The sequence below is a fragment of the Eretmochelys imbricata genome, chromosome 5, assembly GCF_965152235.1.
Source record: "Eretmochelys imbricata isolate rEreImb1 chromosome 5, rEreImb1.hap1, whole genome shotgun sequence".
NCBI classification, from domain to species: Eukaryota; Metazoa; Chordata; order Testudines; family Cheloniidae; genus Eretmochelys; species Eretmochelys imbricata.
Genome location: NC_135576.1, coordinates 96,462,133 through 96,478,634, shown reverse-complemented (window position 1 = coordinate 96,478,634; position 16,502 = coordinate 96,462,133). Strand labels below are relative to the sequence as shown.

Sequence of the window (16,502 nt, the reverse complement as noted above, 5' to 3'; positions counted from 1 at the left end):
GGAATCCTCCCTTGCAGGAACAAAGGAGTCTAGAAGGAGATTTAAATGATGCGGCAGTAAAGCCCAGTTGTGATAGCTGGGGAAGGTTGAGAGCTCCACAGCAGAGCCAGGGAGTTTGCAAAGAAGGGGCCATGATGTAATGCTGACAGCTAGTATCACATTCCCTATTTTGATAACTTAGTCTCAGTTTCAGAAACTGACTGCAACGAACACTCAAGTATCGTTGTGACAGAGACAGTTTCTACAAGGTCACTGCAAAGCTGGGAAACAGTCACTCCTGCAAAATGTGAAAGCCTCAGCAGCAGCACTGAACTTGGAGATCTTCCCCAAAGAAAGAGAGTAAATGAGTGAGGCACCAGATGCAGCCAGATCAAGATCATGGACCTTACCAAGGAGCTTTCCTCATTCTCGTTGCCTTTTTTTTAAATGATATGCATAGGAAACACTGTCATACAAAGTGCAATTTACACAGTCTACAACCCTTTGACAATTACAGTGAGAGTCATTGTCAGTACAGTCATTGCTTCACAAATGTTGCTTGGGTGGGAGCCAATTTCCAGAAAAGGAAATGGCTGCATAACACATGCACCGTAGAGATAAAAAGTACATTCCACAGATAATGAGAGCGCTGCAAGAGCCCAGGTTAGACAGATAGAGACACCCTAAAACGGATTAGCATATGTCTGTACGTGGGTATATCCATCCAACCCCACTCTGTTTTGTGAATACCCTTTTAATTGTAAAATTGTGCTGTGCCTTCACTTCTGCACTGTGGCCTCCATCTTGAACTGAAGCACCCACAACATGTTGGGGAAATTCTTGCTCCCAACAGACTTCTAACAATAAAGAACAATCTTGGCTTTCCATAAATGGAAGCTCCCTAGAACAAGGAACAAGTTGTAGCCCAGGGAAACCAGTTCTCCAAGTCTGAACTTCGGGTGGGTGGGAACTAAGCAATGAATCACTTGAAAAGAGACTTGAAGCCCCTCAAAGGGGTCACCTAATAGTAGGGACATGAACTTCATAAAAGGACAAGTTCTGCTCTGAACTGGGTCTCGCTCTCCAGCTACCCATCTGCTGACAAAAGACAAGACTGGGCAGGTGGAAAGAGGGTGCACAAGAATCCAGGATTCCCTGAAAGGACATGCCTATGACAAAAAGGGCTCTCAGGAAGGGTCAGGAAACTGAGGCAGGGTCTTGCATGCAGTTATATATATGCAGCTATACATAGCTCTGTATATCTACTGTGCTGTAGCTGTGTTTAAAAGTGCCTTTACAAAGTCTCTGTGTTACTTCCTTTAATTGTCACAAACTCTCCGAAGGGTGAGACAGTAACCCAGAGTACCCACAAGGGTGGAGTTGTGCAGGTGTGCTTAAACTCCTGGGGAAACTTGGGGTCTAGGGAAGCTACTGTCCCATGCCCTGAGAAGGGAAACCAGGAGTTGGAGTTTGTATCTCATGAGCGCATTTAAGAGCCAGACCTGGAGACAGTGCCTGAATTCTGTTCAGATTACAGAGTAGCAGCCGTGTTAGTCTGTATTAGCAAAAAGAAAAGGAGTACTAGTGGCACCTTAGAGACTAACCAATTTATTTGAGCATAAGCTTTCATGAGCTACAGCTCACTTCATCGGATGCATTCAGTGGAAAATACAGTGAGATTTATATACACACAGAACATGAAAAAATGGGTGTTATCATACACACTGTAAGGAGAGTGATCACTTAAGATGAGCTATTACCAGCAGGAGAGCAGGGGGTGGGGGGGAGAAAACCTTTTGTAGTGATAATCAAGGTGGGTCATTTCCAGCAGTTAACAGGAACATCTGAGGAACAGTGAGGGCGGGGGGTGGTCTACAGCCAAGCTCTGCGATACAACCACATTTGCTCCAACCCCTCAGACAGAGAGAAACACCTACAAGATCTCTATCAAGCATTCTTACAACTACAATACCCACCTGCTGAAGAGAAGGAACAAATTGACAGAGCCAGAAGAGTACCCAGGAGTCACCTACTACAGGACAGGCCCAACAAAAATAATAACAGAACGCCACTAGCCATCACCTTCAGCCCCCAACTTAAACCTCTCCCACACATCATCAAGGATCTACAACCTATCCTGAAGGACGACCCATCACTCTCACAAATCTTGGGAGACAGGCCAGTCCTTGCGTACAGACAGCCCCCCAACCTGAAGCAAATACTCACCAGCAACCACACACCACACAACAGAAGCACTAACCCAGGAAACTATCCTTGCAACAAAGCCCATTGCCAACTGTGTCCACATATCTATTCAGGGGACACCATCATAGGGCCTAATCACAACAGCCACACTATCAGAGGCTCGTTCACCTGCACATCTACCAATGTGATATATGCCATCATGTGCCAGCAATGCCCCTCTGCCATGTACATTGGTCAAACTGGACAGTCTCTACGTAAAAGAATAAATGGACACAAATCAGACGTCAAGAATTATAACATTCAAAAACCAGTCGGAGAACACTTCAATCTCTCTGGTCACTTGATTTCTGATCTAAAAGTTGCAATTCTTCAACAAAAAAACTTCAAAAACAGACTCCAACGAGAGACTGCTGAATTGGAATTAATTTGCAAACTGGATACAATTAACTTAGGCTTGAATAGAGACTGGGAGTGGATGGGTCATTACACAAAGTAAAACTATTTCCCCATGTTTATTCCCCACCCTCCCTCCCCCCACTGTTCCTCAGATGTTCTTATCAACTGCTGGAAATGGCCCACCTTGATTATCACTACAAAAGGTTCCCTCTCCTTCCTCCCCACCCACTCCCCCCCCCTCCCTCTCTCCTGCTGGTAATAGCTCACCTTAAGTGATCACTCTCCTTACAGTAAAAAGAAAAGGAGTACTTGTGACACCTTAGAGACTAACCAATTTATTTGAGCATAAGCTTTCGTGAGCTACAGCTCACTGCATCCGATGGATTGAGCTGTAGCTCACGAAAGCTTATGCTCAAATAAATTGGTTAGTCTCTATGGTGCCACAAGTACTCCTTTTCTTTTTGCGAATACAGACTAACACGGCTGTTACTCTGAAACCTCTCCTTACAGTGTGTATAACACCCATTTTTTCATGTTCTGTGTGTATATAAATCTCCTCACTGTATTTTCCACTGAATGCATCTGATGAAGTGAGCTGTAGCTCACAAAAGCTTATGCGCAAATAAATTGGTTAGTCTCTAAGGTGCCACTAGTACTCCTTTTCTTTCTGTTCAGATTAGTAAACTTAAAAGCTCATGGGATCCAAAGCTTTGGATCCCATACAGCAGCCTGGTGACCATCCAGAAGGGGGAGTCAGTCTGGGCTGTCACAGAGTCATTATAGTGTTGTGTTTGCAAATTGATGCTGCTCAGAAGCATGTGTCAGCCTTTCCAATGTATTTAGTAAAGTTGGTAGAATAATGGAGAGTCACCTATATATTCACAATTAAACTACTCAAATTTGATTAACAGCTATTTGTGAGGTCATGCCATTCATTATTTGAAAATATTTGTATAACCACCAGCACTCACTAAATGTTTGCAAACCTTGAGACTCCATGTCTTCCTTCTGAGACCCCAGGTCAAAAACAACCCAATTTGAAAAGTAATTTGCCCAAACTATAAGGCCAATATTTACAAATATCAAATACAACCAGTGCCATCTGGAATGATTCATGAATAATGTCTAGACCAAAGTAGGCCTAAATTGGTTGAGTTTTTGTCCCAATAAATACAGTTTTAACCAGTTGTAACATTTATGTCTGTATTAAGCTTTGCCAGAAAAATCCTTTCAGAATGAAGCTTTGTGCATATCTTTCAGCTAAAAAACAACAAAAAACAAAATCCTTTGTTTTGAAAAATGTAGCTGGATGCAATTTTTATATTTATAAATGTAAACACTGAAAAGTGCACACTAAAAAAAAAAATCGTAATCATTGGACCTAGTTTTTATTTTTACCAGTTTGTTAGCCATTGCTTTAATATGCAGTAACTCATGCAGTTGTTTTGTTTCAGTTTCCAGACTCAGCAAACACCATAGCAGGAGGACTGGAAGGAGACTTTCTACATAGAACAAGTGCCAAGGAAGGTCAACATTCTGATCTAACAGCCTTTACAGTAGCATCTTAAATGCACACTAGTGCAAGCTGTGCACGGGCACTCATGTTAATTTCAAAGGTGGGATCAAAAATCTGATGATGAACATAAGTAGTATGAATATCAGCTGCCTAAAAAGACCACTGCCCTGTTAAAATACACACAACTATGTGAGGTCCAGTGCATTCCCCTTTCCCATCTGTGATGTCATCTGATTAATATATGACCTTATAGATCATTGTTGTTACCACTGTTATACAATTGCAACAAAGGTTGTGCAAAAGTATGTCATGTAAGGTGTCTATGAAAAAGATATGGTTTGCTGAATATGATTATCCTATTTCCATGCATGCATCATTTTTTTATCATCTGAAGTTATTATGAATATTGACTCTATGCCTGTATTTCAAATGTGTTTGCTTCTGTGGTCACACCCACAAGGCAGCTTATTTCTAGTTTGGCCAGCACATTGTAAAGGGATTATTCAAGTTGAATAGCCCATCAAAGAACAGTTAACTCACAATGGACCATAAGGCTTATCCCTACCTGATGGCCCTTCCTGTGCACATTCTAGCTAGAATATGGGTAATGGCCTCTGCTATGACTCAGCGAAGCATGCAATGGCATGTGACCAAATCATGTGACCCTAAACTCCATCTTCTTATCTGGATTTTTCCATAAACTGTGCTAAGGGCTTTGTTTGGAACAATGGGTTTCTCTCCACATGGCAGAAGCTATAAAAGGCCCTGAAAACATCTCCATTTTGCCTCTTTCCTACTTTAACCTCTGGACTATGGACTTATACTAATGGGAGCATTTTAACCAAGGGCCTGAGGACCTTCCAAATCATTTGGAAGCAACCAGAAACTTAACAAACCAGTGGTTTATTTCATCACTGCTTCAAGCCTGAACTAAGACTTTTGCAATTATTGTATGTTTTTGATTCCTTTAACCAACTTTAAATCTCACCTTTCTTTATTTTTATAAATAAACCTTTAGATTTTAGATACTAAAGGATTGGCAACGGCGTGATTATTGGGTAAGATCTGAGTTCTATATTATCCTGGGTGTGTGGCTTGTCCTTTGGGATCAGAAGAACCCTTTTGTTTGATAAAATCAATTTTAAATAACCACTCATCATTAAGTCTAGTGTCTGGGTGTTAAACCCAGGACTGGAATTCCTAAGGAGGCTGCATTCCTGACTTCTTGTTAACCAGTGTGATGAGACAGAAGTTTACTTTTGTTGCTGGTTTGGTATATCTTATGGAAGAATTACCACCAATTTTGGGGTATGGTTGCCCTATTTCTCAGCAGCTTGTCCTGAATTTAGTATTCTCAATTGTGACCCACTGAAGCACAGTGACACCACCTTAATAAATTAAAAGAAAACAGACCAAAAACTTTTCTAGTGGCCTCACATCCTTTACACTTCCAAGCTGGTTTCTACAAAGCAGGAGCCCTGAACTACCAATGTTATCTGCTGATGACAGATGCAAGCCCCAAAATTTTGCAGAGAAAAAAAAAAGTCGTCGTCCTTGTATTGTCCCCCTTCCACCTACCAAGGATTCCATTCTAACCACTTCCCTTCTCATCTGATTCCTACTGCCTCTCACATCCCTTCCACATCCTGTGCCATTCAGCATATGGCTAGAACTGTTAGCTGCCTAGTAAGGAGTTTTGTACTATTTCTGCCTGGTACCCATCAGGTCAGGATTAAGACAATTTGCCACAGAAATCTTTCTTTGCACATTTCCTAGTGTGTGTGAATTCAGTCTTAGTATGCAACTTACTTTAGCAGAATCTATAATAAATTCTTCCAACCGACCCCAGAAATTATGTTCTGACCATTTCAGTGGCTGCAACGTTTTGCCATTGCTTGCTGGATTAAGAATACCAATTGTTTCTTTAGCCCATTTTAGAAAGCATAGCCTCAAATTTATAAAGGTCTTACCTGATTAAGTTCTGGCATATCTGGCATCGTGCAGGACATCTGGAGGAATATAGATCAATAAAACAGTGTGTTATTATATACAAGAAAACATCTGTAATTTGATGTATTAAATACTGAGTAATAAAAAGACGTGTGAAAAAAATTCTAAACAATGGTATTGAAACTTGTGTATAGACTGTAGTCATCATCTGAAGTTTTGTTCGAAAAGCTCAGTGTTTTACTTGGAATTTTAACTGTTATACTATTAGTATTTCATAACTGAAGTCATCATCCTAATAAGGCATTAACCAGTTTAGTCTCTTGAGGACTGGAATGCTTTAATCTAACCCAAGTTATTGAGATAACTGGGTAAAATTTAATGGCCTGTGATACACAGGATGTCAGACTACATCATCTAATGGCTCCTTCTGGTCTTAAACTATATGAAACCATGAATTATCATTGTTTATTGAGCACCATCAATGCACTCAGAATTGTATGATCATAGGACTACCCCCAAGAAGTTTACAATTTTAGGATCCGATCCTACAGGCCTTATTTAGTTAAAGCTACCACTTTAGTCATAAAGCTTGCGAGGGAAAAAAAAATGTTTGTTTTGTTCATTCCTCAAATGAGGGTTGAAGCATTTTAATTTTTGACTCTTTCCAGTGTTCTATGGAAGAACAACATGATTCAGCTCACTCCTCAAGACAGAGACCTGCTGATAGGGATACTGGGATTAACAGTAGCTTCTCTTCTTCTATTTAGAGCAGGTTCTACCTTACTGTTTGACACAAGGTCACATTTTTGGAGTAGGAAGGAGAATTTCCACGTACCAGTAATGCAGTTCTATGAACTGCATCTCACATGGAGGCTCGGCCACATTTTCAGCTACCGGACTTAGAGCTACATGTCTGAAAGTCCAGAAAGGTCAACAGCTTCCAGTTTTGGTTTGCAACAAACAAACAATGTGGCTGTCATCACTTTACAAGTGTGTTGACAGAACTGTCTATGAAACAATTAACGAATGACAGGGCAGTCCTACCATGGTTATGACTTTTACTGGCCATCAAAAAGTGACTAAATCCTCTCCTATATATAACAGCATCTATTCTACACAATATGTGCCTTCCTTAATATTTAAACAAAACATTGGTGTGAGCTTCTAACTGCATTGCAGCAGTGGACATGCTGCCCTCATGTAATTGTGACACTGCAAAACTGTAAGAACAGCATCCACAGTATCCCTATAACATCTATCAGTTCTCTTTCAAGGTAACAAAAATAAAACCAAAACCACAACTATACCTGTGAGGATCTTTTGAGCTGGGTATGACTTTTGCACACTCTCTTTTATTGAAGACTTCTTCAATCCAAGATTTCTGAGACTGAAAAATAATGCCAAACAGAATTACAGTTCTGTACCTCAGAAAGCAAAATAAATAGTGACTACATAATTTCTACAGTGCAGGACCTGTAAAAAAATCTCAGAATGCTTTATACAATGATATGTGTGCAGTGTAGTTATAGCAATTTAGGTCCCTGGATATTAGAGACTAGGCGGGTGACGTAACTTCTTTTATTGGACCAACAGAAGTTGTTCCAATAGAAGTTATTACCTCACCCATCTTGTCTCTCTGTTACACTATGACATCAGGAAACCAAATGCCAATTAACATTATCAAGGAGCGCAAATGAAAACCCTGAATCAGAAAAACCCCAACACCTCACTCCCAAACTTAGAGGCATTCTATCTGAACCTGAACTTGGTAGTTTGGGTCCATCTCTTATTAATAAATGTGAAAGCTCACTCAGGGGAGGTTTAAGACTTACTTATAGCAGATGAAGTATCTAGGACAACCCAGAACTGAGGGGAGATAAGAAATAAATGTTGATCTGTCAGTATCCTCCTCCTTCTGGATTATATATGTTAAATGTCTAGTATGTGCCTATCTTATTAAAGATGGAGGATTGCATTTTCTTCTTTTATAGATGAATATTAAGAATTGCAGTTGTCCCAGTTAAACATTTACTGATATGAAACTACAGAGAAATGCTGAAAAAGGCCTCTCCAAGGAGTTGATCCAACCTTTACTGAAGTCAACCAGAGTCCTTCCATTGGATAAGGCCCCTAGAGAAGGACTATAAAATTGAGTTATTTAGAAATGTACTGTGCTATGGATACTTCTCATGAAATCTCCCCAGGATTTTTTTTTCCAATCACATGATTTATTTCAAGACCAAAGAAATAAATCATCATCTCATGCTAAACTTCACTCTTCTGTCACTTTGCTTTTGGTACTTTTAGTTCCCTATCCCCCATCTACACAATGTCAATCTAGACAATTAAATGTTCAGGGCAATGATCTGTCTTCATACTTACAGTATTCATAAAGGGCCTATCACACTCTAAGAGCTATGTAAAATAGTAAATAATAAAAACAAATGAGAATGCCAGTAATTCAATTACTAGATTATACTATTTGGAGTCTTATAAGAAGAGTTCTGTTAGAACCCAGAATAATCTTCTTCAGCTTGTTTGATTAAGCATCATATTTCCACTAATCAGGCAAGTGGTTTTTTTTAATTCACCTCCAAATCCTAAAATATTTTCATTCCAAATCGATGGCTGTTGATTTGACTGATGTACAGAACATCAAGAGCTGTGTAAAATGTGGTGTAAAAATGTCTAAAAGGTCCCCTTTTGACTCCCCTTGAAAGCAATGGGATTCTTTCCTTTGAATAATAAGAGCCACATGAGGAACTTACTAATATTAGAGTTTGTAAGAAAATAGATTTCTTATAATGATTTCCGTGTATATTCACTGGGAACTACTGCATTTAATTGAGGCTAGTTATATCTTAGAAAGATGATGAATGGGAAAGATAATCCTCAGAGTTTGATAGGAGCTCAAAAACACACAGGAATATTAATAATTTCAGAAAGAAATTCATGGACTACAAATTTTAAAAAGAAGTCATAGAAATGCAGTTCAGGGGAAATGTTGAGTAGGAGCTGCATGGACTAGTTTCATTATTTGATAGCAGGTTTTGTATATACATTTCTCAGAAACCATTTGGACACATTCCTATTAGGAGCCATTACTCCTTCATGCCTCCCAAACAACTCCATCCTTATTTCTTGAGCAGTCAAGCAAAAAATTGAATTAACACCATTATAGCATACAGGGCTTCCAAAAATCTACCACTGTGGATTCTAAGCCTATCAAAAGTGGCAGAGAACAGCATGTCCATTAATTTTACTCACTGCCTTGAGGAAGAATTCATTTTGCTGAACTTGTTAATTAAAATGACTATGTTAGGGTGACCCAGTAGCTCTTTGATTAGTGCTGCACAGTACAACATGAGAGATCTGGACTCAATCTCATGCTCTCTTGGTGGGCACCACCTGGAAGCCCTGATAAAGCCAACTAGGGGAAGAAAATGGAAGAGAAAAAGGAGTTGAGGAGAGCTGGCCATTTCTCAAAGACACAATATTAAAAAGGCACCACAGCAAGCTATCCTGATGCAACGGAAAGATAGGAAGAATAGTAAGAGGCCAATATGGTTCCATTAGAAGCTCTTTAATTACCTGAAAATCAAAAAGGAATCCTACAAAAAGTGAAAACATGGACAAATTGCTAAGGATGATACAAAAGAATAGCACGAGCATCTACAGATAAAATCAGAAAGGCTAACGCACAAAATAAGTTACATCTAGCAAGGGACAAAAGACAAGAAGAGGGTTTATAAATTCATTAGGAGCAAGAGAAAGATGGGTTCAGTACTGTTCAATAATGTTTATAATGACTTGGATAATGGAGTGGAGATATGCTTATAAAATTGGTAGATGACACCACGCTGTGACGGGTTGTAAGCATTTTGGAGGACAGAATTAGAATTCAAAAGGAGAACTGATCTGAAATCAACAAGATAAAATTCACTAAAAACAAGTGCAAAGTACTACCCATAGGAAGGAAAAACATCCATCTCACAAATACAAATCTGGGAATAACTGTCTAGGCAGTAGCGCTGCAGAAAAGGATCTGGTGGTTATAGTGGATCACAAATTGAGTATGAGCCAAGAATGTGATGCAGTTGCAAAAAAGACTAATATTTTAGTATGTATCAGGACTGTTGTGTCTAAGACAAGGATGGTAATTGTTCCTCTCTACTCAGCACTGGTGAAGCCTCAGCTGAAGTGTTGTATGCAGTTTTGGAAGGCACACTTCAGAAAAGATATGGACAAACTGGAAAGAGTCCACAGGAGAACAACAAAAATTATCAGAGATTTAGAAAAACTAACATATGAGGAAAGGTTAAAAATGCTAGATACGTTCAGTCTTAAAGAAAGATGACAGAGGGAAACTGATAAGTTTTCAATATATTAAAGAAGATGGTGATCAATTGTTCTCCATGTCCACTGAAGGTAGGACAAAAGATAATCAACTTAACCTGCAGCAAGGGAAATTTAGGTTAGATATTAGGAAAAACTTTAAGGATAGTTAAATGCTAGAATAGGTTATGATGGAAGGTTGTGGAATCCCCATCACTGGAGGTTTTAAAGGACAGGTTAGATGAAACCTGGCTCAACACAGGGGGATAGAGTCGATAACTAATTGAGGTCCCTTCCTCCCCTATATTTCTATGCTCAGCCCTGAGAGACAGATGAGATCCTAATCTGCTTTCACTTCAATCTACGAGCAGCACTAATAGGTCATAAGAATAATTGTCCTCTTTGAGATCAAGAGATTAGTAACTCAAGGTGTCAGGTGACTTTCCTTAGGCTACACTATTTCCAGGTATTACCAGACTTTTTTTTTTTTATTTCCCAAAGGCATTCCCTTATTTGGAATACTATGGTCCAGCTGTCAGATCCAGCTCTATAGCATGTAGTTCTAGTAGAGATCAAGCATACTCAAATCATCCATAGACGTCTTGCTCCTGGGGGCATCTGCGCCAAAAAGTTAAAAATTATGTGCACAATATTTTAAAATTCTGCAAATTTTATTTGTGAAAATAACACTACATAATCACACCAGTTTCAATTATTTTGGCAATTTATTTCAAAATACCTTTCAGCAAGTATGTCTGAAACAATACAGACAAACACAAAAATTCCTCCAGGAGTAGAGACTTAAAGAAACCCCTATGACAACCAAGTTCCTGTTTCTCTGCACCCTTCTCTCCCCCCAGAGCCCAGCCAGGGCCAGACACCTACAACCCCTCCCCCGCCCCCCCCACCAAAGCCCCTGCCAAGGTACCCCCCAGCCAATACACCCAAACCGCCTCCCCCTCACCAAGCCCAGCCGCGGGTGCCCCCATTGCCCAGATACCTGCACCCCCTTTCCCCCAAAAGCCCAGGGATCCAGAGGGAGAAACAGCCTAATGCTTGGTCCCAGGCTTGTATGGAGTTTCCTGCACGCTGCTGTCTAACTTCCCTCAGGGTGTGCTGTGAACTGAAACTGCCAGGAACCCTCTAGCTCTCTCCCCCTGGCAGTGTCTTCTATGTGTGAGCTGGGCTTTGCCTGGTTAAGCAGCCTCTAGTGGCAGCCAGCAGTACTGCGGCCTATTTCTGTGAGGCGGAAAGGAAATTGTGTGTGCACGTTAATTTCTGCAAAATTTTGCATGGCACAGTGGCACAGAATTCCCTCAGGAGTAACGCCCCTGCCCCTAAAGATCACAATATTTATAAACAGAGCTTTGGATGCAGGCTGGGGCCCGAAAGAGAATGGTATCAGGAGAAGTTTTGCCTGCCTAACTTTAAATTCTTCTTCATTGCCTTACACAATGCAAGTGATAACATATGCTATTAAGTTTAGAAAAAGAGTAAGGAAAAGACCAAACACCACATCATAGCCATTTGGTGAAATGTTCAAAGCCAAAGGACAACTTTCAGTTTCACATTGTCCGGAAGCATAGAAAGAAAAAGGAGAGTGAGTTTGTGTGTGTGGTTTTTAGAGGGGGGTAGGGGGGTGAGAAAACCTGGATTTGTGCTGGAAATGGTCCACCTTGATTATCATACACATTTTAAAGAGAGTGGTCACTTTGGATGGGCTATTACCAGCAGGAGAGTGAGTTTGCGTGGGGCGGGGCGGAGGGTGAGAAAACCTGAATTTGTGCTGGAAATGGCCCAACTTGATGATCACTTTAGATAAGCTATTACCAGCAGGACAGTGGGGTGGGAGGAGGTATTGTTTCATGGTCTCTGTGTATATAATGTCTTCTGCAGTTTCCACAGTATGCATCCGATGAAGTGAGCTGTAGCTCACGAAAGCTCATGCTCAAATAAATTGGTTAGTCTCTAAGGTGCCACAAGTACTCCTTTTCTTTTTGCGAATACAGACTAACACGGCTGTTACTCTGAAAGAAAATGCATTAGACAAGGTAACTATATGTAGTTTTCCTTATTTTTCTGTATTTCTTACTATCAGCTTTTCGTACCACCTGTGACGGGTTCAGTTACAGAGACCCCCTTGGGACTATCACCTGATGTGCTGAAACTACCTCTGAGACAGTTTTCTTGGTCACCTTGGGACTCCATAACCCTGTCTTTGTTGAGCCAGACACGCAAGCCTGCTGCAACACAGACCCAGGGTCTGAACCACACCCCCAAATCTGCAAACTTAACTGGAAACAGCTCAGCAAGTACTCCTGTCTCCAGCACCCAGACACCCAGCTCTCAATGGGATCCAAACCCCAAATAAATCAATTTTACTCTGTATAAAGCTTACACAGGGTATACTCATAAATTTCCGCCCTCTATAACACTGATAGAGAGATATGCACAGCTGGTTGCTCCCCCAGGTATTAATCACTTACTCTGGGATCATTAATAAACAAAAGTGATTTTATTAATTTTAAAAGGTAGGATTTAAGTGGTCTCAAGTAATAACAGACAGAACAAAATAAGTTACCAAGCAAAATAAAACAAAACACGCAAGTCTATGCCTAATACATTAAGAAACTTAATACAGGTAAATCTCACCCTTAGAGATGTTCCAATAAGCGTCTTTCACAGACTAGACGCCTTCCTATTCTTGGCCCAAGCCTTTCCCCGCTACAGACCTTTAGTTCCAGCTCAAGTGCTAACTTGGGGATTTCTCATGACTGGCAGCCCCCTTTGTTCTGTTCCACCCCCTTTTATAACTTTGACACAAGGCGGGAATCTTATTTCTCTGGGTTCCCACCCCTCCTTCTAAATGGAAAAGCACCAGGTTAAAGATGGAATCCAGTACCAGGTGACATGGTCACATGTCCTGTGAGACCCCAAGCCTTTATGCTCCACAGCCTGACTCACAGGAATGCAGGAAAGCTTGCAAGTAAACAGAGCCTTTTACAACCAATTGTCCCAGTCAATGGGAGCCATCAAGATTCTAAACCACAATCAATGGCCCACATTTTGCATAATTACAATAGGACTTCAGAATTATATTTCATATTTAAGAATGATACATACATACAAATACGATGAACACACTCAGTAGATTATAAACTTTGTAATGATACCTTACAAGAGACCTTTTGCATGAAGCATATTCCAGTTACATTATATTCACACTCATCAGCATATTTCCATAAAACATATGGAGTGCAACGTCACACCACCAACCCATTCTGAACTAGCATTAGATTTGTACATCTCTTAAAAAAAAAAAAAAAGAAGGTAAAGATAGACACCAGATGTTCTGGGTACTTCCCATGGCATATTTGCATTACTTTAATACACAGCCAGTTTTTCCTGTGATTAAAACAATAATGGCAATAATCACCCCATAAAACTTAATCCTTAGGTAGCTGACCACACTAATTCTAATCACAATGAGCCAAGCCTGAAGATATCAATAGAAAAAATCTTATTGACGTCAATGCACTTTGGATCAGGCCCTAAACACACAATCCCGCTTCAGTTAAGGTCAATGGTACAATTCCCATTTACTTCAATAATGCAGGATCAATGAATTTCCTTCTAAAGCTGGGGACACCTTCAGAGGGTATACGATTCCCAGAGTCTGCACCAACCCCTACAGCATTGTTCACATCTCTTGTTTAATTCTACATCAGAACTCTTAAGAGCTTCTCCTAAACCATTCACTAGTACCTCTCAATAATACATTTCAAATTGTACACAATTTCAAACTGGATTGAGGGAATAAGTAAGTTTCCCCTTGCACCAGAAAGGAGCAGGAAAGAATTGAAAATTCATCCCTACAAATATTTCTACATTATTTAATTTTTCTTCATGGGATGAAATGGTCAGGCCTTTCTACAGAATTTAAATATATATAGTTGTGTTATTTCCATGTTGGACACAGCTATGATAGGCAACAATTAAAAGGTTTGCATTGCAGGACCACATGTATTCATGTTTAAGAAGTCTGGTTAAAACAAAATGCAATAACTCTGAACTTGTGAGGCTATTATCTTCACATCAGAATAAGATTATTTAAACTACATGCAGTACACGTTTTGTGATGTTCTGATGCTCGTGAGACACTGTCTAGTTCCTTAGACAGTGATATAAACAAAAATCACAACAAACCAAATAAGTAAATATAACCAAACCAAAATTGGGAAAAATAAAATATAGGTTTGCAACTATCCTTCTCAGTGAAGGTGAGCTCCCTAGTTCCTGCGCTAAAGGAGATGGAAAATATTGATTATTTTCATTTACAGCCAGATTCTCAGCTGGCATTAATAGTCTCTGCCAAGTTACACTAGCTAAGGATCTGGCCCGTAACATTTACTGAGCTCTGTTTCTTAAGTTAATGCTTTGATGAGGCATCTAGACTTGCACTGAGTGATCAGCAAGAAGGATTAGCTAGAGAATCCTGCATGTATTTTACAATTGAGTAAGGACTGCAGGATTTGGCAGCTAGAATTTAAAAACATTATTTCTCATTGTAATTAATTATTTAACACCCACTTACAGCTGGCTCCCATACTACTAGCAAGGTGCAAAGGCACTAAATTTAGATCAAGAAATGCTGACTAATTCACTATATTTTCAAATATGTCAGTCTATGATAAAAAGTGGTGCTTACTTTATTAATTTTCAGATTGGTAGTTTGAAAGCAAGTGCAGTTTTCATTGCTGCCTGAGTATTCCATCTGAAATCATAGGGCTACTCCTATAAAAACAAGGAAAGCAGGATTTGGCCCTCGGTCTATAATTTATATCAGTATTTCCAGATTATGAGTTTTCTGCAAATTTGGATAGGTGTATATATATATATATATATATATATATATATATATAAATAAAATTAATTGTTACAGGTCACACTGCTTTGGAGTGATTGAGTAGTTTTCTGTGTAGTCAAAATGCAATCAGGGCCTGGGGAATTGATGCTTTGGGCATAGAGTTCAACTATTCAGCTAGCCAGTAATATGCTTGCTTCTTCTAAAGTCAAAATCTTGTTCAGGGTGGCTATTCACAAAGCCCCAAATGCTCTTTCCTTGGTGAAGTCAATAATATAAAGAGGTTCCAATCAATACACGCTATTTTTGAAGCTACTTCTATACAGCTGTTTGGACAACCTGGATTTTTACCAAGATGTCTTAAATTAAACATGAGCTATCCATCTACTGTTCCTAGAAGAATTGGGCTCCACCAGATAGTTCAAAGTTATCTTTATTCAGCAATTTTACATATAGTTTCTGGGTGAGCCTTACATAGGCCAATAAAAATGAAACAATGTTAAATATCACTATCACTTTATTGTCTGTACTATAAAACACGTTTTGTATGTGTATGCTTTTCAAATAAAGTTTACCAATAAACATTATGTGTGTTTGTTTGTTTTTTCTTTGCTCATTAGTCACAGCTTTCTATTATCATAGTCAGCATTCTTCATGCCAAATTCTGTTCGTTTCACTTTCTTTAGTCCCGTGGTTTTCAGACTATGGTCCATGGACCCCTAGGGGTCCACAGACTATGTCTAAGATCTCCAAAGGGGTCTGCACCTCCATTTGAAAATTTTTAGGGTCAGAAAATGAAAAAAAAAAAAGGTTAAAAATCACAGCTGTAGTATCCAGTGAAGTCCATAATACACCCCACATGATGGTTAAAATACTGTTGTGCTCTAAACATTGACAATGAGGAAACTGGCACCATCTTTTTTCTCAAAAGATTTGTTCTTTGTGTGTATTCAGAGTCATACTGAATCTTAATTTCTTAATGACAAAACCATTTCAACAAAGACCTTTCTTCCTTCTTTCACCTGACACCTGCAGGATCCCACCTCTGTCCTCATGGACGGCGGCAGAGGGTAGGAAATCCTTCCTGTCTCCAGATGGGTAAAGCAACCCTGGGGTGTGGGGCTTATAGAGAGGGAGAGTAGGATATGGATAAGGAGTCATGGGAATTGTTTAACTTCTGGGTTGTTTTTTTTGTTTTTAAATAAAAGCAGGAGTTCATAAGACTTATAGGTGGCTGGAGGCAGGGACAAAAGGAGA

The 16,502-nt window shown here is 39.7% G+C and overlaps 1 protein-coding gene across 1 annotated transcript in view; it reads right to left on the bottom strand.

Annotated features, from left to right (window-relative positions):
- TRPM6 (transient receptor potential cation channel subfamily M member 6) overlaps window positions 1-15,958 on the bottom strand; it is a 127,240-nt gene extending 111,282 nt beyond the window's left edge. The window contains exons 1-4 of the mRNA XM_077818027.1: window positions 15,870-15,958; window positions 11,382-11,448; window positions 7,354-7,433; window positions 6,067-6,105 (exon numbers count right to left, since the gene is read on the bottom strand). Of these exons, the coding sequence (XP_077674153.1) occupies window positions 6,067-6,105; window positions 7,354-7,433; window positions 11,382-11,448; window positions 15,870-15,958 (275 nt within the window). The remainder of the gene's footprint in view (window positions 1-6,066; window positions 6,106-7,353; window positions 7,434-11,381; window positions 11,449-15,869) is intronic.
- Window positions 15,959-16,502: the final 544 nt, after the last annotated feature.